This window comes from Falco rusticolus, chromosome 5 (assembly GCF_015220075.1).
Source record: "Falco rusticolus isolate bFalRus1 chromosome 5, bFalRus1.pri, whole genome shotgun sequence".
NCBI lineage: Eukaryota > Metazoa > Chordata > Aves > Falconiformes > Falconidae > Falco > Falco rusticolus.
The window spans coordinates 67,239,034-67,264,902 of NC_051191.1; the positions used below are offsets into that span (position 1 = coordinate 67,239,034).

General features: G+C 42.8%; 1 protein-coding gene across 5 annotated transcripts in view; it reads left to right on the forward strand.

The window, feature by feature from the left end:
* Window positions 1-25,869, forward strand: part of IQSEC3 (IQ motif and Sec7 domain ArfGEF 3) — a 106,952-nt gene continuing 81,083 nt past the window's right edge. For all 5 annotated transcript variants that reach the window (XM_037389484.1, XM_037389481.1, XM_037389486.1 and 2 more), the window contains exon 1: window positions 1-590. In XM_037389484.1, coding sequence (XP_037245381.1) covers window positions 103-590 — 488 coding nt within the window. In that variant the 5' untranslated portion in view covers window positions 1-102. The remainder of the gene's footprint in view (window positions 591-25,869) is intronic.

Below are 25,869 nucleotides of genomic sequence, written 5' to 3' on the forward strand. Positions count from 1 at the left end.
GTGTGTGTGCGCGTGGGGCGGCGAGGCGCCTCCCCGCAGCCCGCGCCGCTCTCGCCGGAGCGCCGGCGGCCGGGCAGGGGGGCCCGGGCCGGCAGCCGGGGCATGGAGAGCCTGCTGGAGAACCCGGTGCGCGCCGTGCTCTACCTGAAGGAGCTCACCGCCATCGTGCAGAACCAGCAGAGCCTCATCCACACCCAGCGCCAGCGCATCGACGAGCTGGAGCGGCGGCTGGACGAGCTGAGCACCGAGAACCGCAGCCTCCGCGGGCAGCAGCCGGCCCCCGCCGAGCCGCCGGCGGCCCCCGCGCCGCCCCAGGGCCCCCCGCCCGAGCAGCCCCCGCCGCCGGGCCAGCCCGACCCGCTCCAGCACCACCAACAGCTCCCGGCGCAGCCGCCGCCGCCGCCGCCGGGCAAGCAGGCACCGGCGGGCCCCGGCGGCGGCGGCCGCGCTGCCGGCCACCAGCACGCCCCCCTGCAGCCCCACCAGCACCCCGCGGAGAAGGACGGCCGGGAGAAGGGCTGCTGCGCCGCCCTGCTCCAGCACAAGACCCCCCAGACCATCGGCAAAGGCGTCCTGAGCCGGAGACCGGAGTGAGTGAGAGGGGCAGGGGGCGGAGGGGGGCAGCGGGCGCGTAGCGGGCGCCTCCTGGGCCCGGGTCCGGGGGCAGCCGGGTCGTACCCCTGCAGCCCTGCACCGGGAGGGACCGTGGGTGGGTGGGTGGGTGGGGAATCCCCCCCCATGCATGCTCGCGGGGAGCGGGCAGAGCGCGAAGAGGAGCCAGGATGCTGCTGCGTGCAGGAGGCGTTTGCCCCCGAGTTCAGCGCCTTCATTGCTCGGTACGGGTGCCCGGGGCCCGTCGGGCTGCTCACCTGCGGTGCTCGCACCCGGCCGTGCCCTCATCGGCTGTCACCAATAAATAAGTCTTTGATCAAAGATGAGTGCGGTTTAGCCCAGGCAGGAGGGAGCTTTGCAAAGGACGGCAGCGTTGTGGCAGTTTCTGTTTGCCTTAAGTCGCTGGTATCTGTCAAAACCCCCACATCATCCCTGGAATGAGCTGGGATTTTCCTGCCCGCCTTGATTTAAGGAGTCTAGGGTATGCATTGTATCGCACATGATGTATATATGTCCATAGAGATACAGCTGCTGTACATATGTTTGACATTTAGGATGCTTATTGCACTTGTGTGTGGGTTGTCTGCTTTTTTTTTTTTTTTTTCTTCCTTCTTTTTTTGGTGAGTGGCACCTGACACAGATCCAGCTCTTCAAAAGGACAAAGTATTTTTTTGCTGGTCTTTCCTCTTCAGTGGAGAAAGCATGACTACTAGTACTGAATACTGATAATGCTTTACGTGCATGCATGTATAGTAAACAAGGATGAGCATTCCAGCACTATAGGTGTTGGAAGAGGCTACTATTGAAAGTAACATTTTCTTGGATTGTGTATCTAGTATATGCCATCGGTTCACCAGCTGGTAATTACAGCTGCAGGCAGTATTGTAATTTCCTTTGTTTAGGCACTTTGAAAGCAGGGGAATGTTTTCTGGTTGAAAGCCAGAGTTGGTGAAGTTAGAAGGAGAATGACCATATTTTCTGATGTGGCTTCTTTTGTGTAAGAAGGAAGCTAATATAAGTAGTGAAACTAGATCACAATTTCTTTCCTAGAATGAACTCTCTCGGTTATAGTGATGTCAAAACAAATTAAGTACACAGCACACTGGATAGCCCAAAACATCTTCCTTGTCTCTTTTGACAGTTGAAATAAAAGGGACCTTTCTCTCATGCTTGTTTTGAATACACAAGCATAGCTGCAACAGAAAGCTGGATTTTTCAGATGGTGTAAGTAGAGTTACACCACATAGTAACAGCTAAGCATCTGTCCCATGATTCTATGAAAATCAGGCAAGAAATTAGTATTAAAGGAATATGTATGATCTAGGCACACTTGAATCCCACAAGGTAGATACATATATCTAAAATACTGCGCTGTAAGACTCAATTTTGCAATCACAACTTAAAGGAAGTAAGGCTACTCAGAGAATTAATACAGGTAGTAAGCATTTGCAGGATCTGGCCCTTATTCATCATGCAATAGGTGGAGTTTTAAAAAGATGTAGGGCCAGATCCTGAACTTATGCTGATTGGTGTAAATCCAGAATTGCATAATTTAAGTCACTGAAGTCAAAACAGTAAGAAACCCATCTAAAAATGCATAATCAACCTCATTGTTTTTTCAATAGTGAATCCCTGCAGTGAAAGCTCTGTTAGAAACATCGTATCGGCAAGGGCTTTCCTTTCTTCTGAACAGAGTTTCTAACATACGTCATTACAGAGACCGAAGAATCAATTTCTATGCATAAGTCTAAATGCCTCCTCCTTATCTGAGCATTTTTTGTGGTGGGGTTTGATTGGGAGAAGAATTGTGGATTTTTTTTTTTTCCTTCATACCAAAATGCACAAAGAGAAGTGCATTAAGAACACAGCTGATCACTGGTATATCATACGATAATCTTTGTATTTCAGATAGATAGACGGATGGATGGTTGGAGCCTTTTTGTGGAAAGTCAGGGCTGCTGCTGGGGATAACAGAGCAATCCCTGCAGTGTTCTTCACTCAGGAAGATTAAAATAGACTGCTTCTGTTTCCTTCTATAGCTTAGGCAAACCAAAATCTTTGTATAGAAAAGGAAATATCAGAGAATGCAAAACAGTCTACATTTCTCACTCCTGCAGGTTCTTTTTTTTCCCCCCACTGATTGTATGTACTGGGTTTCATCCTCTCATCTCTGTTAGAAGGAAATCAAAGAGACTGCAGAATCTAACTTAAAGGCAACTTGGGTGGAGGGCAGGGAATCTTTCATCACCTATTGACAGTATGCCCAGTATCCCTTATGATCCAGGTCGCCAACCCGAGAGTTGTATTTTTGCTTTTGTGTGACACCAGGGGACATACTTTAATACCTACACAGAATAGGTATCTGCACTGTCTTCCTTCCTCCCTGTGCCTGAACATGTTTTTCCCTCTAATGTAAACCCTGAAATTCAGTGTTACCTAATTTTTTTTTCTCTTAGCCAAGAACATAGGAACTGGCTGTTCACTACAGAAAATGGCCACTCTAAACAAGAACAGAAAGGATATTTTAGCATGTCAGGATGCGGTGGCTGAAAGCAAGGGTTAAAGCGGCACCTGGGCAGTGCCCGGCTCTCGCTGCCCAGTAATGAAATTTCCTCTGCCTCTCATAAAACAGGAGGTTCTGGCAGCATGTTTCAGTGTACTTGTGCTGGCTCTTCTCACCTCAGACACAGCCCAGGGATTTTGCTCATTTTGAGTCAGGATTGAGGGTTTTTTCGCAGCCCAACTCACCTCAGTCCCTGGATAGAAGTGAAGACCTCAGCTTTTGGACACATGTGGCTATTCTTGTCAGCTGGGGCAGTCTTCTGTAAAGGGCTTGGAATTAAAAACAAATGAAGCATCTCAATTATTTTAAAGAAAAGTTCAGTCTTATTTTTGTCGTCCACCTTTTAAAAAACTGGTAAGTTTTCTTTCTTTAAAGCTTTTTTTTTTTTAAAAAGCGCCTAAATTTTAAAAGGGAACAAATCAAAGCCCATATCTAGAAAGGGAAGAATTCCTGAGTTATGAGGAGGCTCACTAATTGTTGCTGCATGTTGTTGTGTGAAAAAAGTAGCACTGAGCTTACCTGTGAAAGGAGAGGCAAAGAGAGATTTTTGCAGAGCTTCTCAGCAAGAATTAGGCTGATTATTATTCCGCGGCATCTGTCTCTTTCTACCTTAGCAGTCTATTGCATAAGCACCTCACAGCTTTAAAAACAAAAAAATAAGGTCATTCGTCATGGAATGTTTTGCTTCAAAAATACAGGTTGCCAAATTAGCATAGCTTAGATCACCCTTACTAGGCAGCCTCTTGTCTTGAGGGACCATCCCAAAGTGTCATCAAATCCTGTGAGTATAAATTTTCCTTCCCTTCTTTATCAAAATACTACCTTCTTTGCCAATCCCCAGTACCCTTTGTTAAGTATCAGGGAAGTGCCACAGGGTTGAATTTAGCGGATTAAGTCTAAATGGCCCAAATCCTGCTGTTTTTTATCAGTGAAACTCTCAGTAGGAGCTCTGCCTATGGAAGGACTTTAGCTTTTGAGCCCATGTATTACTTGGAAAACTCACTTTGATAAATACAATTAGAATAATAGGTAATAATCTGTTATAGTTCCTTCCATCAAAAGACATGGGTGCAATTTACAAACATTCTGTATTTAAGTGGCATTAAAGTCTTCTTTTAACCATCACTAACAGTGAAAACAAAGTGTAGAAACAGTATTTGTCTAGCATGACATAAAGAAACTAAGTGTTGCCTTTAAATTGTTAGTCTGTGTTTGCTCTACAAGGTATCTCCTCATGTAAAACAAACTTTTAGAATTCTTGGAGGAAATTTTCTAAAATCACATTTTCCCAGAGGTCTTAAAGTTCATTTGGATTTGCATTGTGCTGAAAATGATTTTATTTTGTATTGGTTTAGGACAGTATTTTTTATCTTAGTAAAGAGGGAAGTTTTAAAATGTTAAAGGGACAATGTTAGTCACTTAGTTGCTGTTGTGGTCTGAGGCTATTTGCTATATTTTTGTTTAATTTCAAAAGCTCAATTATATAAATTTAAAATGAATTGCATATGCAGATGTGCTGTTTTCCATAATTTTTCTTTTAAACTATGCATTAATGTTCTATTCTATGAATTATCTCCAGGGTAAAGGCATTGACAAAATCCCACTTATTTCAATGGATACTAACAATAACTATAAATATTATGGCTTACTATTAACATATTTTGCTATATTTGCGCATTGCACCAGCAAAAAAACCCACAACCAAAACACAAAAAACCCCAAAACCAAAAATGACCACCGGAACAACTCTGAATGGCTTATGTACCCCAGATACCCATTCCTTTCACTGTGGGCACACACAGAATGCTACATTTGCTGTCTGCTTTCATTCTTTCAGATTTCCCCCCGCCTGTCTCAGGGTTTAACTCCTTTGAGCTTTCATACCAGAAACAGTTTCATTGGTGCTGCCCTGGGTTCTGCAAAACCCTGTTAGCAATGTACCGTTTCAGCATCAAAAGTTATTTGGAGTCAAGTGCTGTAAGCTGGTTTCGAATGACAGAGGTTTGCATTGGCATAGCTACGTAGATGCTAAAGCCTTGCTTAGATGATTTTGAAATAAAGAGCATAATGAGAGGAAAAAAAGAAAGTAGACTCTGTGACTACATCCCATTTAAAGATATATCCATACTGGTTCCATTCACACTGTAATTGGCCTAAGACATAGTTGGACATGAACACACCTGTGTTGTATCTACATCAGGGCCAGCAAAATCCCAGGCAGAGAAATATGGAAATCATGATTCACAATAATATTTAAGAAATAACAGGTGAAGTGAGAGAAGGCAAAGGTCTCAGCTTAGGAAGGATTCAAAATGAAGTTCTAGGTACAAAATTGCTGAGTAAAGGTGGCATGAGGAATTCCACCCACAGGGATAGCACCCCAATGCGATGCTGTGTAAGGTCCTGGCCAGAGCAGCACAGTGTCAAGTCTGAAAATAATGTTATAGGAAATCTCACTGGTGGGATGGGAGCATCAGGAAGTAATAACAAGGAATCTGTGTGAAATACTGCCTAGTGGTGCTTTGGACAGGTATTATCTGTGTATCTGTGTCCTGAGCCCAGTTAGAGCAGTACCTGGAGTAACAAAGACTCATACCAATCGTTTAAACAAGAGAAATCAAGGGCTGAAAGCAACAGCAAAAAAGGTGAATGTTTTAATACTTAAATGAGGAGGGATGCAAATGCATTTTTTCATTTTTCTGATAAAATGGTGATATTTTTATGTCACTCAGCTATATGTTCTGTTGCAGCCAGGCTGCTCTTCTCGGTGGCAAGGGTACCTTTTTTCTATATGCTTCATATTGGCCCACTTGGTGTCACTTCTGGGCAGATCCAAGGTAAGGCTCTATGAGAGGGCTTTTGGAGCAATGAGCTCACAACGCAACACGGTTAGCATTCAAAAGAATTCATGCATGGCTGTTTGGAAGAGGTATAAATGGAAAAATGTCCCAAATGAATAGGTGTTAACAATGCCCTTGAGAATTCCTGCCAGGGACTCAGTGCCAGGTGACTGTTGGGCTGGCTGTCCCATTCTTTGCAGTATGTACAGTGTGGAAGGACATCCGTTGTTCTGAGATTGAAACAAGCAACTGATGCTTCCATGTCCTTCATAAAATGATGCGCACACAGGAATATACAATTTACACATGGTTCATACATTTTATGCATCCAGAAAGTGGCTACTTATATGAGGCATAGACTGTACACATTCCCACCTACACCATACTTGAAATCATTTGCACTTTTAGTCAGAGTAAGCCAGAGAAATCTAGCCTTGGAATGCAATTCTGGTCCTTAGATGGTGCCAGACCAGAGCCTGTCAGCTCAAAGACTGGTCTTCTGTTAATTATGGCTTCTACCTACTAATTAAAAAAAAGTGTTCATGTGATAAAATGAAGTACACTTCTGCAAGCCAAAATACCTTTAGACAAACAGACAGATTGTAGAAATTTCCCAGTTTTATTTTTTCCCTTCTGCCTTGCAATCCAAGTAAAAACAGTAAAAAAGAGCTACTCTCTTTCCCTTAATCTTTCTGTATGTGGAGTTTATTAATCTTCTGCTTTCCTGTTATTTTCCCTATAAATGCCTTGTTAGGTTGCCTGTTTTCTCCTTTCTTTTCTAGTTCAGCAGTGGTTTATTTCTCTTTTTCCATTCTCAGTTATGAAACCTTTTGTTGTCTCTCCCTTAGGAAAACATTATAGAAAGCCAGAAATGTTTCTCCGTTTAACAGATGGAAAATATTTCATTTGTTATAAAATTACCAGTAGCCTGTGATTGCTACTTGGTCTACATTCCATGGAACCATATAAAAGCAAATAAAGAAAAAAGAAAAGAGTAATTTTTGAAGACAGAGCCTGAAATGTGACCATTTTCCCTTTCTTTCTCATACAATTTTTAAAAATCAGATATACATCTTTTCCCTCAAAGAGGTGTATCTTGAAACAAACTAGTAATATTGTATTCGTCCATTCTAGAGTTTGTCATTTCATTTAGCTAAGCCCTAGGTGAGAAAATGAGAGTCTTGCCTATTGGATTTGTTCTGCCCAATGGCTGTTTAAGATCTCTTAGAGGATTGGACTAACAGTTTTAAGATCAAAGCTTAATTCCTCCTGAATTTATTTTTAACAGACTTGTGATGCTGGACAGTCCCTTTCATCTCTATGTATTTGAAGATCTGTAGCAAAGCAGTTTGAGATCTATTGTTTCAGATTAGAGTGGGCAGATAGATCAGGAACGACCCTTTTTATAAATTTCAGCATAGGAAGCAGCATAAAGCTCCTGTCATTATTTGCAATGTGTACTGCAAGGCAATATGCATATTTGTACATAGAAGAGAGAATATATTTGCATGGGCATTTGTCTACAGTAAGTGTCTAAGAGCAAAGTTGAAACAGCATCTAGTTTCTATGCTTTTTATATACAGCAAAGCAAATCGTCTGCTGGAGGAAATCAGTGTATCTTTACTGACGTCAATACAGCCACGACAATTTACATCACCTGAGGATCTGTACCAGATTTTGTGTCTCTGTCCTCACACACAAATACACGTACATCCACTAGTGTAAATGAGTGTTGACAATAGCAAGTCATCACAGAAATAACAGTGAACAATGGGAAAACCATTAAGCAACATTCTGATTCTTCATATAATAGGTTTGTAATGTTTTCTTACAGTATTTTAATATAAAGTGGTAGGAGTTTTGTTGCTGCAGGGTTATAAAGATATATTTGGTCTGTTTGATAATGTTTTTTCTTTTCTCTACCCTGTGCATGCACCCTCAGTCTGCGGCTTTACAGGTATTATTTTTATTGCTTTTGCTAAGATTATGCTCATTGATCAGGTATTATTTTCTGCTCTGAAGTTGCACTAGCTGAGGCAGATAGGAGGCGATCAATATTTTCCATAATTAGTCACACCTGAGAGTGGACACTTTGGTGTAATTAGAGTGATTTTGAATAAGAAATTACAAATGGCAAACCTTATCCTTCCTGCACTCTTCTAACTGAAAACAAGGGGGTCTGTGAGCTGCAGAGCTAATGAAGCTTGGCTTTGTGTCACGGTTATATTTTCTGATTCCTAACAAGACACAAGTTCTGATTTAGGCTTCACCTGGTGTTGAGGCTTTTGTAACATCTCGCTCCAACACAGAGATTTCTGTGTGGAGTGATAGCTTCAGTTCACATGGCAGCCTTACCCTCGGTGGAGAACCTAGAAAGTTCTCTCTGTCAGGCCACACCAGCTATTTTCATGGGACTTGTTAGAGGTTAGTATCTCTGGGGTCACTGTTACTCACTCAGACCTGGTTGAAACTCACAGTGGGATCTGCAGTTACAAAGTAGGAACCCACACAGATACACATCCACACAGAGAAAGTGAGAGACACAGATGCATAGAAGGAAAAGGGAAAAGATTATATGGTCACAGAAAACATATTTTGCTTAGGAACCCAGGCAATAAAGACCAAGCCCTAGATAATTTTTTTAATTAGGTCACCAGTACATCAAAATGGCAGAACTGTCCACTCCAGATCTGTGACCCTGTCTCGGAGCTGGTGTTCTATGTGTAATAGCTTCTTAAAAGTCTTGGAATATTAAAGTTACAAAGAATTGGGGAATTACTGTAGGAATTCAGAGGGCACCTAGGTGGAGGTTTTCCACTGGCAAATGGAGTCTCTTGCTCCTCTTGGCTTTTCATATGAAGTTGACGGATCATTTTAATCCACCTACCAACATGTGCATGGGCACGGGCTGCTGCTGAGACAGTAACTACTAGAAAGGTTCATTTATGTTTGCTGAAACACACTAAAGCATCTATGTCATTCTCAAGAGCAGTAGAAAATTGGCACTGAAATTGTTATGGATCTTAAGGAGGCTTGGGATTTTCTTCAGGTTTTGCTGTACTTTGGATATTTGTTCAAATTCTGACCTTTCTATTAAAGTTCAGGACATTGCTGTCAATCTGTTTGTGATGCCGATTTCAAGGCAGTCCTCTGAAGTGGTTCACACTGTCCTGCTCCAATGGGAGAGTTGCTCTGACAGCATCTCCTGCAGCCTCAGCATCCCGCATCTTGGTCTCGCTGTGGCTGGGTGGGCTCTGACTCCATGGAACATCCTCAGATCTGCCTCCTGGAGCAGTGTGGTTTTGGCCCTGAGGTTCTTAACAGATTTTTTATATGTGATAGCATTTTCCGAAAGAGGGAGTACCTCTCCAGGTACATAAAAGTTATTAATTTTCTTTCTCCTTCAGTTACAGAACCAAACTCAAACCTGTCTTTCCTTGCTTTTGCCCCTCTATCAGGAATACTGTTTCTGCCTCTGCTGGGCTGTTCCAGGCAAAGTTTCAGCTCTACAGTCAGTTCAGAATTCTCACAAATGTCCTTGTCTTTCATTTGCTGGTTTTTAATTTGCAAATCCATTCCCAGTAGAACACCAGTAAATTGCCTGTGTCTGCCTAGGTACTCACATGGCCCCTTTCACCATAGTAACCGAGTATCTGGATTTGTCCTGAGGGCCCATGCTGATATCCATGCACACTGGACCAGTAACCTTCATCTGAACTAGCAAAGAACCTGAGGAAACTCCTCCCTTTTCTCCGAGCATTCCCTGGTTCTTGTGCCAAAGACCTCTTTTCAAGCAGTTTTCTTCTACAATGTTTTGTGCCAATAAAACTATATCCAGTCAGACTCCTGGTGTAGATAGACTGCATGGCTCTGATCAGTAGTTTGCACTATTTTACAATCTAGGTAAGTCTAAGAGTTACCACTTCACTAAATCTGGGTGGCTGAACTCAATTATGTGCCTTCAGATTTGAAGAGACGTGAGGTAACGCTCGTACATGACTTCTGATGTTACAGATCTTCATGAACTGACTTCTGTCCCACCGCTAGAGCTACTTGGTTTGAGTTAGCTATTAGCCTACTCTAACTCTGTGCATACTTGCCATGGCAGTCATTTGGGATGGCACAGCCAACTGCTGTAATGTTTCCCCCAAGAATTCTTTATTACTCGTTTGGGAAAATACCGATCCCCATGTTAGCTGCAGCAACATCCTCTGCTGGTCCCTTGTTTCTGCCAAGAAAGGAGTGAGTTTCTCATCTTTGTAAAGCTGAATACAAAAACACTGACTTCACTAGACATGCTCTGACTGGAACTATTATGCCACCTTTATCACCTCATTTACCGCGGCTCTTATGCAGCTAAGCAGATAGGGAATACCAGGTTGTGTCCCTGATGGATAAAAAGTCTTGGCAAAGAGTTTGAGTCTCAGACATTTAAAGGTATTTAGCCTCCCAGAGGTGGAAGAAAGAATCTACTTGTTTTTAAGGGAAGGATCAGACTTCTGCCAAACTTAATTTGCTTTCAGCAAGTTATTTTACAGGTAGGCAGAAGAAAGGAAATACTGGTGACAGGGGAAGAGGGGAAGAAGAGGAAGAGAGGCATCTACAGTGTATCTTTACTTTCTGCTAAAGGCAACCTTCAGGCTAGTTTTAAATCAATATTAACTTACTCTGCAAATCCCAAGCCTGAAAGCATGGCTGGAGCATTGCCTCAGGATTACATCCCAGTGGTGTGCACATCTGCATGCTCTCTAAAGCCTCTGCAGCAGTTATAAGATAGTGTATACCATACTTCTGGGTTCTGCAGGGGTATGCAGCTGCATACTAGCTGGTGGAAGAGTGGACGGCCATGGGGAGGAGTTACAAAGGGAAGGGGAAAGGGCCCAGTGGAAACTATAGAATGCAGAAGGGCCAGGAGCCCCATAATCTTATCCTGCAGAGGCTGTGAAGTTTTTGAATGCCTAGTTCATTTGCGTGTGTGACTGTAATGATACCTTGGTGTAGCTGGGGGGAGGGAAGGAATGACAGGGCTTTATGTTCTATTTTTATGAAACCTCTTACTCAGGAGAAAATAATAATAAATGGCACACACTGATCATTATCCTGAACGGGTACCGTCTGGCTGAAGCCACCTCCCCAGTAGGTAACTCCTGAGCTTAAGGAAGGAGCCCATTACTGTAGCCCAAAGTATATGTGACTAGTTCTCATCACTATCACTAAGGGATGGGAGGTTTATTAGATCTCATAAAGCGATACAGTTTAACCTGGTTGGGCAGTGTCTGGCAGATCTCCAAGAAATACCCAGAGCACTAGGAGAGGACAGTGGAGTATCTGCAGACAGCACCATTTTCAGGATATCTCTGCCTGGCATTAGCACCTCTTTTTTCAGATTAGATGTTGGGGACTTTGACCACCTGTGTCCCTTCACAGGACTTAAACACACAGAGAGTAAAGGTGTTATTCTTGTTCATGTGCTGGTGTAAATTTGTCATCCCTGCTTAATTGGCAACAGGCCCCATTCTTCATTGTCTTCTTCTTGTGAAGTTGTTTTCTTTTGTGTGAGATGGGTTTGAGATGCTAGCGAATCCTCACTGATCAATTTACATCCCACTACCTCAAGCATAAACGGTAATATGATTTATAAACCCTAAGGAATCAGGGCCATTCTTCTGCTGCAGTTTTTTTGCAAGGCTTCATTGCAGGCTGCTATGGCCAACTCTCAGATCTAACACCAGAAACACCTGCATTTCAGAGATGAGCACGTATGTGCAGTAATGTTATGTTTTCTGAAGTGCTTTGTAAAGCAAAGCACTTATTCACAAGTGGAATACCGCTAGCCTATGTCCCTACCAAAGTGCAGCAAGTGTGTAAACTTTTCCTCTAGTACACCTTTAACCATGGCAAGCTCTTGCTGCAGGATGAATGACAGGAATACCATGTAAAAGTAGATGATGATGATGATGATGGTGGTGATGATAATAATAATAATAATACTGTCTCCTCTGCATTATTCTTTATCACTACTTCAGTGCCTGCAAAGGTAGTCCTCATTTTACAGAAGAGGAGAAAGACATGGAAAGTTTTTTGCTTGAGTTAACCCAGCTAGTCAAAGCTGAGAGTAAAACCTGTGTCCCAGGGCTCTGATCTGTGAAGTAGGCTACAGTGTCTTGAAAGGAAGAGACAAACAGGACAAGAAGTGTTAAATGTTATGAGGTCACTTCTATGGCATAAATTACATTGCTCTAAATCCTGAAATCTGATTCACTCCCTGGACAGCTTGATACTAGGAAGAGGTTTGTCCAACTGAAGTTCTATAACTTGGGCAAAAATCCTTAGCAGCTATTCATGATTGGCATCAGGTACATTAGAAAGAATGAGCAGTGGAGGCTGGAGGTAAAATTGAGTATTGAATTTGAGGAGGAATTGAGACATGTGGTTTCAGGTTGTCCAGTCTGTGGACGTGTATTGCATGCAAGTCCAGCAAGGTTTCCAAAAGCAGCTAGTCCAGTAAGAAAATATGTCAAAGCAAAAAAGTGCTATAAATGTGTTGGAGTAAAAACGCACAAGAAACCACACATGCATGCTGGAGCGTGTTTGGTTTCTTGAAGCAATGAACCCATTGTGAGTTGCACAGAATGATGAGGGGTAGTGAGAGAAGGTAGGTTAAGAGTCTATAGTCTGTTGTTTCAGTCTGGTTTGATGGGAGAAAGCTCAGCAGGCACATGGAAGACACCAAAAATATTCCTGTCGTGGGAGCAAAAGGAAAAGCCTCCCACAGAGGTAGGCACTGCATGTGAGCTAAGGAAGCGGAAAGTAATTATCACATCTGTGCATGCGAATAAGTTGACAGTACCTTCTCCAGAAACCACTGTCTAGCAAGATGTAGTTTCTTCCCACAGCTATATTTTCCCTCTCCCTGTTCTCCTATTAAATACAGAGCCACACTGGGTTCTGCTGCCTCCATCCCCTCCTCGCCTGACACAATCACAGCAGTATATGCAATCACCAATTCACGCAGTTTCAGAGTCTTGCTCTGTCAGATTTTTCCTGCCTCATCCAAGGAGAACTCTTGCATGACTGATATGTGTGGCTTAATGGATTCTGGGCTGAGGTTTTAATTTCCAGTAATAAGAGCATTTGCCTTCCCCCGTCTGTCCTGTTTCTGGTACGGGACTTGATGGTGACGTTTCATCAGCTCAGTCTGAGGGGACATCACTTTCATAGGGATCCTCCGTCCTGCCTGTTTTTTCATTCAGTGTTGGAGCAGACCCCAGTGTTTACAAACCTGAAGGGTGCTCTTTGACATGCTCTCACGCATGTATGAGAGGGGGGCAGGCTCTGGGAATTCTTACACAACTTCAATACATTTCCCACAATCCAGGGGTACATTCAGTGTAGACCTAGGCTGCATTTGGTGATGACAGAGATGGCAAGGGAGATCTGGAACAAGGGCAGGAATGCCTTCAGGATGTGACTGTGCCTTGGATGTTTCTGGAATTCCTTTCTCTTCCCAGCAAGGAGCTATTTATGTTGGCTACTTTCTCCTCTCAGCTTGTACTGTAGGAGTATACTGATTTCCTCATTTGAAAGGACTTGGCGCATCAGAAGATCAGGACCTCATTCTTTCTCCTTTATTGCCCAGCTCTATTTTTTGTTTCTCCATTCTGGTTTTATTTACTGCTGTTTTGAATTCCCTGAGGTGAACACTAACCAGAGGCACAATTAGTAACTGTTCCCTTGGGATCCAGTATAGCACTAGTTGGAGATATGTCACAAAAAATCGCTAAAATATGACCAATTTCATGACATTTCCCTACTACCACTCCTTTTGTTAAAGTCATGAAGAAAAGTTAGGACCTGAATGGCTCCCGATAGCAGAGTGGCATTTGCAAAGATATCAGCAAGAATGAAACTAGCCTTCAGGAAAAGAGCTTGGAGCCCCTTTCCAAACTTCACTGGCTCCTTCCAGACAGCAGCTCCTATTTATCGCTACTTAGCTCACCCTTTTATGTCTTTCTCACTTGCAGTTACACCCTCTTTTTTTCCCCAAAAAACTTCCATTCTACAGCTCTGCTGGGAGTTTAGGTGGCAGCTATACCACGATGGCAGCATATGAATATAGCAGTGCTGAGAACAAGGCTGTGATGAAGGTTGCTGTCACTGGATTCCCAGATAGCTGTTGGGAGGATGAGGAGTGTGTAGTGCATGTATTGAATGGGGAATTGGTAGGGTAAAGTGGCATGTGAATGATACAGCTGTATCCTCATGAGGACATGTCTTCCTTTCCCTCTAGATATACATCTCTGTGTGGAAAAGTGAAGTCTGAAGGAATGAGGGGTTCAAATGTATATAAACATATACATTCACTCCCAACTGTCTGGGTGAACAGCTGGTGACTTATACAGGTTTCAGGAATCCACTGAATTAACAAAACCTGCAATAAGGAAAGATAGCAGGGAAGATTTGTGCAATTTTTTTTTTGAAAGAACTTAACATTTAATTGTTTTGTTTAGTGATGTATGGTGGTGATGACTACACAAAAAAATCAGTTCTTTTGACCTGTGTTTTGTGCTTCAAAGAGTAAGTGACCCCATTCTGAACCTGGGACTGAGAAGACTCCAGAGATAGTTTAGAAGCTCTGAAGTCATGCTACATCGAGCCTGGGAAACTTCTGCCAGCGTGCAAAAAGCCACAGGTGGGATTGCTCAGGAAGCAAGCAAAATACTGACTGAGGCAAGCAAAATGCTGTCTTATCTGTTACCCAGTTCCTGCTATACACTGAAACAAACAGCCATAGTTACGTATGCTACTAAAATCAAGTGCAGCCTTCCACAATATCAACCGTCAGACCACAGTCCATGGAGCTAAAAGATATATTAGCCTTTCTTACACGCTGTTTCTGAGCTCTTGTAGCAGACAGTGTGGCAGGTGCTACAAGATCGGCAGCAGCCGTTTTGACACAAACTTTAGAGATGTACTTATTGATACTAACACCATAAGAGGATGCTCCTATTTAAATGGAAACAGTACATTTTGTCTACTACCACTACCCTCTCTGCTAGATGGGGAGATCTCTGATGGCAAGCAGTCCATACAGTAGCTATAACACCAGTAGGCTACCATGAGTCCGCCTTAAGATAAACTAGAGTGAGCTTAGTGGTTTGTTTATCCTTTATGTGGGTATTTCCCCAGGTGGCAAACTCATGTTTGCTCAGCAGAGCTGCTGTGCAAGTCCAGAGCTGCATTTGTGAGGTAGGAGTTGCTGGGCAGAACTGAGATGAATGCAAGGGGTCTGGATTTTCAGGAAGGGGCATGGAGAACTGGAGGAAGTGATGCTGCAGGACCCAGATGAAGACTTAGTGTTGTGTGAAGGACTAGCAGATGCTGCATATGATGAGACAGGTGAAGGAGCAAGACTGGAATAACATGGGAAAAAGTAAGACAGGATTCTAGTCCATTAGTAGAGCTGCATGGACAATCACACTGGAGTAAGAAGCGATGATTTAGGCAGCTTTCTGCATCAGTAGCAGAGCTATATGGGTGAATAGGTCTGGGCTAGCAGGGTTTGGGTGTACTGGCAGCTGCACTGGTGCTCAGAACTAAGCTAATGAGGTGCTGCAGGTGAGCAGAAACTGCAGAGCTGCACAAAGGAAGGCTGCCTGCCCTCTGCTTGGCACCAAGCAGCTGGTATTAATCTTTCACTTCCCCAAGCACTGATATCCATATAAATCATAAAAAAAAAGTTCCTCAAATGCAGCAGGAAAGGCTCTTTAGCTTCATATTTATGAACTTAGATAAAAGAGAACTTGGTATGAATCTGGAAAAGTGACATCTCAGTTTTATCCTGCCCATCATGATGATGAGTGCGAGCATGGGTTGATAGCTTGCTACTGAGCCCTCCCTTTCCCTCGTCCTTTCTAAAGTTGTGTTTCTCAGGGAACTCCTTTTCACTGAACAGTTCAGGCTGTTCTTTGTCCTTATAGCCTTGTGATTTGCACTAGCACCAAGCCAGAGATTGCCTCATTTGCTAATAGGTATTCTTGTTAATAATAGCAAATCCATCCACTGAGGATATTTCTGGTCTGCTTTGCAAGAGAGCAATGCTGTTTTAATGGCATAGTGCTGGCACAGGAGTGGAAATGCTTGCACCCGTTTGTGTAGCTGTGTGTTGCACACAGTCTGTGCACCCCTGAGAACTTGTGATGCCCCATGTTGCTTACCAAACCATAATTATGACGGTGGGGAGGGCATAACAATTCCATAGATAGCTGAAAATCTCCTGGATAGAAAGACTTGCTGAATTTCCATGGCACAGGACTTCTGGGTATGCGTTCATTGGCTGTTTGGGGATTTAACTATGAAGAATACAAACCAGTTTTCTCAATCAGGCTTTTGATGTTGTTTTCATTATTAATTATGTAAGAAAAGGTTTTCAAGAAAAGATAGATCAAGCCATCTCCCAAACAGCATTCAAACTAGTCTCCAGAATGTGTTTTCTACAGAATGAACTATAGATCTAAACAAGAAAATTACTCACATATTTTCTTTGCTCCCAATGTCTTCTAGATGCTTAGTGTCTAATTCCTGTTTTGTTTACCTTGGCACAGAGAGTAACCATTGAAGGCAATGAAACCAATCCAGTGGAAGCCCACAGCCATGAACAGACAATAAGTGAGGAGAGCAGAAGCTCTCAGAGTTCTAATGGGCCTGCAGGCAGCAGATGCAGATTTAATTAAACTTTTAGTAGCTGGATTGAACAGTTAATAGGGAAGACTATTTCAGCCTTGGTAGAAATACAGACTTCTAACTGAAAAAATATCTTGAATAAGCAAATAAGAAGAAGGGTAGTGCTGTAATCAACAGTGGCTGTTGTCTGTAAGAGAACAATTGGCTGTAGTAATGGACATGGCATGGGTCCCAGTGCCACAGCAGCTGCTCTGTGCACTGCTGCGTATCTCAGAGTTCATGCCCATCCTGGTTCTATCACGAGTGAGAGAGATGCATCAAGAAACATTTTTTTCTTTTAACTTGCCTTTTTTAGCCCTAACAGATTTTTATTTTCCAAACACTGGAAGTATGAAGTCTTTGTTCCCCCATTTCCTTCTTTTTGTTGAATTCAGTCAAGGATATTGGAAAATCCCAAACAGGAATTTCACATGAAGCCAACACTGTCAGTACTTCTTTCCTTCTACACTCCAGTATTGAAATAAAAAAAAAAGGAAATCATCATCATTATCAAAACCCTCCCAAAATGGAATAAAAGTTACTCTACCTTTAGTCCTCATCCCATACTTCTTCCTTGACACACATTGTGATGACCAAAAGCCACAGGTTCCTTTCAATAAGGATCTGAAACAAAAGAAAAAGAAGGTAAGGTTGAATAAAAACTGTAGAGAGGAAAGGAGGTATGAAATTAAAAATACAGTGTAATATGAAGGCAGCCTTTATAAATGCTAAAGAAGCAAAACCCAAACCATTTTATTTTGCCTTGCATTTCCCCAGAAAGCATTTACAGGGGTACACAAGTGCAACAGTCAGTCTGTTGTAATAGACATGTAGTTTTTAGTATACTTACTCGGTTGCCTTAGTTTTTTCTCCTTCTTTAACAGACTGAGGGTCTTGGGGCAAATGCAAGCTCTCCCAAAGAGAGATAATAAAAACAACATTGATACAAGAACTTGTAAGACAAATGAGTTTCAGGAGAGAGATTTATGTAAAGGATCTTGTAATCACTCCAGCCACAACACTGCCTGATAGCAGTTGTTTTTATGAAGGAAGTTGAACATAAGAGTGACTGCTGCATAGTCCTCTCCTTCAGAAGGCTGGGCTAATTAAACAAAACAAAGCCAAACAACAAAACAGCCGGAAGGAGAAGATGAGGTAGTATGCTAATGCTATCAATTCAGAGACGTGTGCCACCCAGGAGTCACAAAGCCTCAGCACATTCAGCAAGATGGTGTTTGGTCATCAAAAGTTTCTGCTCCTGGGCCAGATGGCCTTGTTGCTGTTGTGTGTTGAGCAGTCTATTCTCAGCAGTGTTGGTTTGTAGAGAACTAAGGATGATGTGGCAAGTTTCCCATTCTCAAGTGTACTAGTATTGCTTGATCCTGGAGGTTCACGATTACCTCACAGCTTATTGTATTTCATATGGAGCCCATCAGTGCAGGAGCCTGCAGATTCGTCTTTAAGGGACAACTTCCCAGGTGCGTTTGAATTTTGGTTCTATAAGATTGTACAATTCCCTTTTTTTCTTTCTTTCTGACTGTATCCTCCATCTCCTTCCATTATTAACAATTCCATATCTTGTCTTTCATTGAAGCACTCCTTGGATTGATGTAAAAGCCCTAACTTAATTAGTCGCCAAGGCAGAGTTAGGATGCCCAAACCCCATAACACTCCACACCCACCTCTTGTACTTGCAACACAGTCTGTCTCTTTCCTTTTTTTGTCTTGCTCCTGGTAGGTTTTTCTTCCTGTGAATCTCCCATTGGTCAAAAATATCACATAACCAGAAAGACAGAGGGTTTTTATTTTGTCTGAGGTCAAACAATAAATGTAAGTGCCATACTCTTGATCTTTTTGAGATGCTGAGGCTGCCACAGTCTTTCCAAGCCATTACAAGCCAGAGAAAGGCTGAGGAAAGGGAATGAAGTGCAGACACCTCCTAATTTCATCTTGACACTTGGAGCTCTTAGTATCAGCTGTTACAAAGTCACTGGTGCTAGTTCCTTGCAGACAGAAGCAGCCATGCAGTAGATATCCAGTAACAAAAATCTGCAGCACTTCTATTATGTGTGCACTGCAGGCAACAAAACACTTTCCAACAAACTTGCAGCCTCTAGCAAAAGAACAGAAGCCAGAACTACAAAGTGTCACAGAAAGAGAGCAAAGGAAATCAAGACTATTACACAAGTCTTAATTATTGTAGAAGTGAGGTGTGGTAAGTCAAACTCAATGACCCTAGGAAGCAAGCCACGCTATCCGCTGGAGAGAGGGATGATTAGAAAATAATGATAGGCAGAGGAATGGCGTGAAAGAATATGACAAATCCTTTGGGTTTAGAATCTCCCAGAAAAAATTAAAGAGAGTGGCACAGACTTCCATATACATAGTCAAACTCCTCTCTCCCCAACCATAACACCTCAGCAGCCCACAATTAAGGTACCCAAGTCTATTTCTAGGCACTCACAGAATTATGTTCAAAGCACTTAGCACATGAAAAAAACAACCTGTTGAGTTGGACTGAGATGGCCTGCATCTTTCATGTCTACACAGAGACTTCAAAACTTTGGGTACTATATAAAGGAGAAAAAATATAAGCCTTTAGAGATTCAAAGCACTGTCACTCATTTTCTACTTGCTAGCATCTCATTTGCACCTCCTGGCCTCAGCTGTGTTTTAGCTTCTAAAAGTTGAGGAGTCAGTCTAGTTACAGGCATACTATCAGAGGTTTAAGAGTTCAGCTCTGGGTTATGGAGAAGAGGGTAATGGGGAAGGACCCAAATAATTGTCTTTCCCATCTTAAGGATCACGAAGGGAAATGTAAGGCTATGACACTGAACTGCTGAGTAAAGAGTATTGAGGAATATCCTGCCAGCCTCTAGTATCTTACCCATTCCAGCTAGCTACTGCTAGATTTCCAGTCACATTACCAGAACCAGCGTAATGTGGAACTTTACATGTGAAAGTTCAGCTTGTCCCTTAGTCTTCCTGCTATTTAATTTCCCTAGGCAAAGCCTGGCATGCACTTCCCTTCTGTGTGTGGCCCTCAGCAGTGCCCAGCCCCACAGGTCACCCACAGAGCATCCCTTTGACACAGCCATGCTACACCTTCTGTTCCAAGCATGTTGTCAAGGTGCCCATGTCCATTCCAATGGATTCCCCTTCTCCTGCTCTACAGTCCCAATTCTATGGTCTGCTAGAGGCCTTGTTGTGCACTTCACAGGGGCCTTTACACAGCGGTACAATTAAATTTCCACTAGTTTCTGATAGTTGCATGAACTTTAGCAGAGGGGTTCTTGGCATTCATACCCTGCACTGAAGCACTAGCTAAAGCAGTTAAGAAATTCTCTCCCTCCATACGCAGCCCTAACGAGGCTTTTCAGAAGCATTATTCCCTTAGAAAAAAAGAGTTTGTGAATTAAGGAGTTCAGAGGATATGTAATTGGAAACAGTTCCATCAAATAATGGCTGTAGACTGGAATTCCCTTCTTGCCCTGAGAGATATTGTACCTTGTTTCCAAGCCAGAAGAGTATTAATTTCCATTTACAGAATCCCTCTTCTTTCTGAGCACTCAAACTGACCATTACCTGCCATGGAGACACAGCTGCCTCTGGGACAAAAGGCAACAGTCCCCTCTGATCAGAATTGTCATTTCTTCCACAAAATCTGTTGTGCTGAGGTGTTAGGTAACCAACTGAGACCAAGCCCTTACCTGGTGCATATGACCATAGCCCCAGTGATTTCTGTTAACCAAATGGAGCTTGGCAGGAGATTCCAAGTTTAGACATGCAAACATGGAACAACAACAAAAAATCTGTTTAATCTTACTAGGAGTTCAACTGACTTCAGCATTACACCTTGCTAGGGACACTGAACCTTACAGCACTATGCCATGGTACTGGCGCAGTGATGATTCAGAAGGAAGACTACCACTTACTTAATGCAGCACCTCCTTCAGTTTTTATTGGAAGCCTTCAGTCCAGCTGCATGCCTAGACTGGCTCACTTAGCTTATGATAGCTGACACAAGTGCAGCCTCAGGAAGCATAGCTGTAGGGCATTGAGTGTTGCTAAACAGACTTTTTCAACTCGCTGAAGGAGGTCTAGCAACTGCAGCGAGAACTTGTCACAGTCTGTCTGCTTTGGAGTCACCCTGAATCTAACTTTGCTATGAAATTTGTCATCCTAAACGCAGGGATCTCACTCCAGTTCTTTTTAAAGGAGAAAAACATACCCTTGCAGGTGGCAAGAATATGATACAAGCCATGTCCAGTCTTATTCCTAAAACATTTTTTACTGCCAGTCTTGAACTAGGTGAGCCTCAGTTTGTGCCTGTTCTCAGCATTTTCACATTTTTTCTTATATAAAGGCACCTCATGCTGCAGTTTCTACCAGTGAGAGGAAATTAAGCTATCAAACACAAGCAAAAGGGTTATTTCCCTTTTCGTAATCCAATCAACTGCAACTATTCAGTCAGAAGTGTGGAAAGGCTAGTGCAAAGTGATAAAGAATCACATAGAAACTTATGGATGGTCTAAAAGCAGTAGAATGAAATACTCTTGTGGAAACTCACATAATCCAGCCTGTACGCTCTAGGACAGTGGAGCAAGCTTAAGAAAACCAGGTACCTTTCAAGGAATGTTGGTTTCTACAGACACGCTGCAGTCATACGTGGGATCTTCAGGTTACCTGCAATCAAGCAGGTCAAGCTTGTCATATGCACTAGGGGCTATGGTCATATGCACTAGGTAAGAGCCTGGTCTCAGTTGGTTGATTGTCAAGCAGGACAGCCCTCAGTTCCTTTCCAAAATGGCTTAGTGTTCTGAGCATTTATTTTCAAAAAGGGTTCGGTTCAAAGGCAAAGAAACTGACTTCTCAGGAGCTCATGGTGGAGCAGCATATCTCAGATTTGAAATCTGAACGGCAGCGTTCCTATCTGATCTAAATGACTTAAAAAGGCTGAGCCTGCCAAAGTCACCAACAGATTTCAGGTGAGTAGTTTCCATTATATCTCATGGAAAAGGAGCAGTTAGACCCTCCTAGGCAGACTTTGAATCCCTAAGTGATCTTCCAGTATATTTTGCAAAAGAAAGGGTTTATTCAGATATCTATCCCTGGCTCAAAGCTCCTCCTTACAGAGGTCTATAGTATACTGACTGCCAGATCAAATCTAAAAGGTGGCTAGACATCAATGTCACTCTCACTGTTTCTCTGTCCCCCCTATCCCCGTATAAAGCACTTAGGAGATTAATGGAAGTATTAAAAAAGTTGCTTATTGTTCTTACTCATAACAGCTGCTCTACCTCAATTTTGCAAAAGATATTAGTAGTGCCATGGAGAGCAAGGTATCTTCACTGTCTTCTTTGGCCAGCTATGCCCCTCACACAGGCTGGGGAGTCAAGACACTTAAGTTTAGTGTGAAGGCATTAAGTTTTATCTCTTTCACATTTTCTCCAGCAATCAGGTTTCTAACATTTTTCCATCCCCAACATGAATGCAGTCACATATGTATCCATGGTCATCGCTACTGCATGAGAAAGAGCACATGCTGTGTCCCAGATCAATGAATAGCATTGCGTCCTGGTTTTGGCTGGGATGGAGGTAACTTTCTTAGTAGCTGGGAGGGTGCTGTGTTTTGGCTTTGGTGTGAGAGCAATGTTGATAATGCACTGATGGTTTTAGTTGTTGCTGGGTAATATTTATACTAAGTCAAGGACTTTTTGGTTTCTTGGGCCCTGCCAGTGAGAGGGCTGGAGGGGCAGGGGAAACTGGGAGGGGACACAGCCAGGGCAGGTGAGCTGAACCAGCCAAAGAGATATTCCATACCATGGGACCTCATGCTTGGTATATAAACTTTTAGGGTTAGCTGGGGCTGGAGGGGGATCATTGCTCTGAGACCGGCTGGGCCAGTGGGTGGTGAGCAGTTGTATTGTGCATCACTTGTTTTCCTTTCTCCCTTTTCCTTTAGATTTTATTCTTCCCCCCACCTTTCCATTATAACTGTTGTTATTATTATTTCCTTTTTATTCTCTTTAAATTATCAAATTGTTCTTATCTCAACCCTCAAGTTTTACATTCCTTTCCAATTCTCCTCCTCACCCCTCCAGGCTGAGGGGAGTGAGCGAGTGGCTGCGTGGTGCTTGGTTGCCAGCCAGGGTTAAACCATGATACATTGCAATGTCTTTCTCCCAGCTACAGCCTGGAAGCAGACTTCGTAATGCCAGTAGATGTGGTGGGTGGGGGAGAGGAGACAGGTGTGTCTTCATAAGTAGTTTTGAATTGTAGTAACACAGCTTTACAGGAAGGTAAACTTCACTTCTCAGGTGAAGTTCAGCCACCCTAAACTGAGATGGATCATGCTACCAAATGAGGGAGAAAATGGTGCACTTGGACCATAATGATGGAATTGTGCTACCAGAATAACAGCATGTAGTAGCTAGTTTCCAAGAGGACAGGTTCTCCATGTTCAGAAGTAACACAGATTACTTAGAATTCAGAAGCCGTTTCCATTGAGCAGAAACATAAGGAGTTCTTGTAATCTTTCTCTGGCACCATTTGAGAATATTTATGAATGCTAAAACTGGCTAAGAAACCACCCACACATTTTCAATGTATGGTAAGGTCTCATGAGAACCTGTATCTTTCAATAAAATGTGGTGATTAAGAATCAGCAAACTGTTTTTTGTTCCTAGATTTTCCATTGGAAGATCATTAAAAAAATTAACCAACATTTAAAAATCTTTAAGTGTTCCTTCTGGGCCAAAAAAGCACTTCTTGCCACTAGAATGTTTGGACTGTAGCAATTTTTGACCAATTGTTGTTTAATGAATTGTCATTCAGACAAAAACTTGAATGCTTTGACTTGTTTTGCTTCAACCAGAAGTGATACGGGTCATGGCATCTTTGGAGCAAGCTGTCAGAAAACGACTCAACAATTTTGCCTCTAACTGTACCCATTAACAGAGCAAAGAAACTTCCTACTCATTATTCCAAGAATAGCAACAATGCCTTTTGAAAGAGGATTAGCTGAAATTTGAAGTGTGCCAGTACTCCTCAACTCTGAAAGCTCTTCCATTGACGCCAAGCAGCAAGATTAGTCTGCAGGAGGAGGGAGCCTGCACAGCAGTGATGTGGTATTCAGGATTGATGACATCAGTTGCAACATGATGAAAACTCCTAGCTATTCCATATGAGCAAGCACAGTTATAGCAAGATGGCCTTCCTACTGGCAGGCTCAACGGAAGAATTAATGCCTGTGGGAATCTGCAAAGGCTAACAACCTTCTCTAATCTAAAACCAACGAGAAGGCACAATGCTAGGACAACATGGAAGGGGGAAAAAGGCTGCTTTCCATTCTGTGTGCATCATATGGCCCGTTGCTTTCATGTTCTTTCCTCATACTGGAAATTCCACATAAAGGAGTATGTGTTGGGATCAATCACAGAAGAGGATAAACTTCATTATGTTGGGGCTGCATTTTGTTTCTCTGTGTTGTTTGGTAAGGAGAGAATGTCTCAAAGGCTTATATGAAAGTTTGTTGGTATTTTTTCCTGTCTGCTGGCTGAGGCTTCCATTCTGCTGGCTCTCCATTTTATTTTTTTCCTTTGCTTGCAGCAGCTATTAGTGCCAATCAGTTAGTAAAAGAGATTTATTATTGCCTGTTAGGCCATGTTGCAACTTTTCAGTCTGATGATTTTATTGTATCAACCCAAATTAAGTATCTTGCTTATGCTGCACTTCCCACCTCCTGATACACCTGCCTGAATGGAAGCAGGGAAGGTGTGAAGACTCAAGTAGGTTGTTAATGTGTGCCTTGGGGAAAGTTAACATTTTTAATGATCCCATGAAATAGACCCAAGTTCTAGACATATCCTTTATCTTTAGTTTTCTCTGTGCATATGTGCCATCTGCTTTTTGTGGTGTAGTAGGAGAAATGGGGAATGTTTGGTTTAAGTAAGCCTGGAGACTGGAAGAAATAATCCCAATGATACCTATGCATTCTCAGAGATCCTCTTTTAGATCAAGCAGGAGAAGGTTCTTTCTCCATAAGAAGACACCAGGGGCTCCATTTCTCTACTCCCAACATACAAGCAGATGTTAAGCCAAGTGCTGTTGTGCCCATTTGTACACTGCTGCAAGACTTCTATAAGTTTAGTGGTGATTTCAGTGGAAAGGTGTGGCTGTTTGGTGTGCTGACAAATAACTAGAGGTTCTGATTGTGGTTTTGAGGCTATATGTTCCCTTCTGGAGAGGAGACTGGTCAAAATACTTGTAAAACTAGCCTATTAGTAACAACTGAGCAGTACAGGTCAGCTTTGCTCCTGTTCCTGTGGTTTATTAGTGATGTGCACCATTTCATTTCAGTTCATTTTGTGTTGCCTTTGCTACTTGTAATTAATGGATTGGTCTGCTGAGCCTGGAAGGACCAGGCTTATACTGCTCAGGTTCAAGGCCTTTTTCTGGTTATGTGAACTCATTTGCTATTCCAGTGACTGGTTACATAGCACCTGCAGCCCCATCAGAGCAAGGATAACACTTAGTTCAGATAGGCTCAGCACAGTGCTTCTGAGACAGACGTAGTCTGCTGGGACCACAGTTTAGGCTATGTAGAAGAGCACCAGGATTCAGATGCCATTCTTTTCAAGGAGAGGTGCCCAGTTCTGCTCCTTGGGGCTGCTATCCAGTAAAGGAGCTTTCAGTGACCTTTAGGGTAGCACTTGGACAGGTGAGCTACTGGGCAGAAGTGACTTACACTGTTGTCTAGAAAGTTTCTTCCTCATTTAAAAAGGCTTTTTGCTCTGGAGATTATCACAAATCAGGGCAGGGGGAAGCAGTATGGGAGGGCTAGATCTGACAACTACATGCTTTGGCAGTTCAGTGTAGGTTGTTTCTGTCTCTTGATCAGTACACATGTTCTTCACCCCCCAGCTTGTTGAATTCTTTGTGCTGGTTTCTTCCTCTCCTGTGAAATTAATTCTTTTGGCTCCGGTTCAATATGGTGTTAAGTACCTACTTAATCCTTTGCAGTAGTTTGAGCTACTGAATAGAAAGGGAGCTTGGGCTATTGCTTAGAAACCAGGACTGAGGTGTTAGAAAGGTAGAAACTTCATGCTACAGACAGCCTTGCTGTGTGAC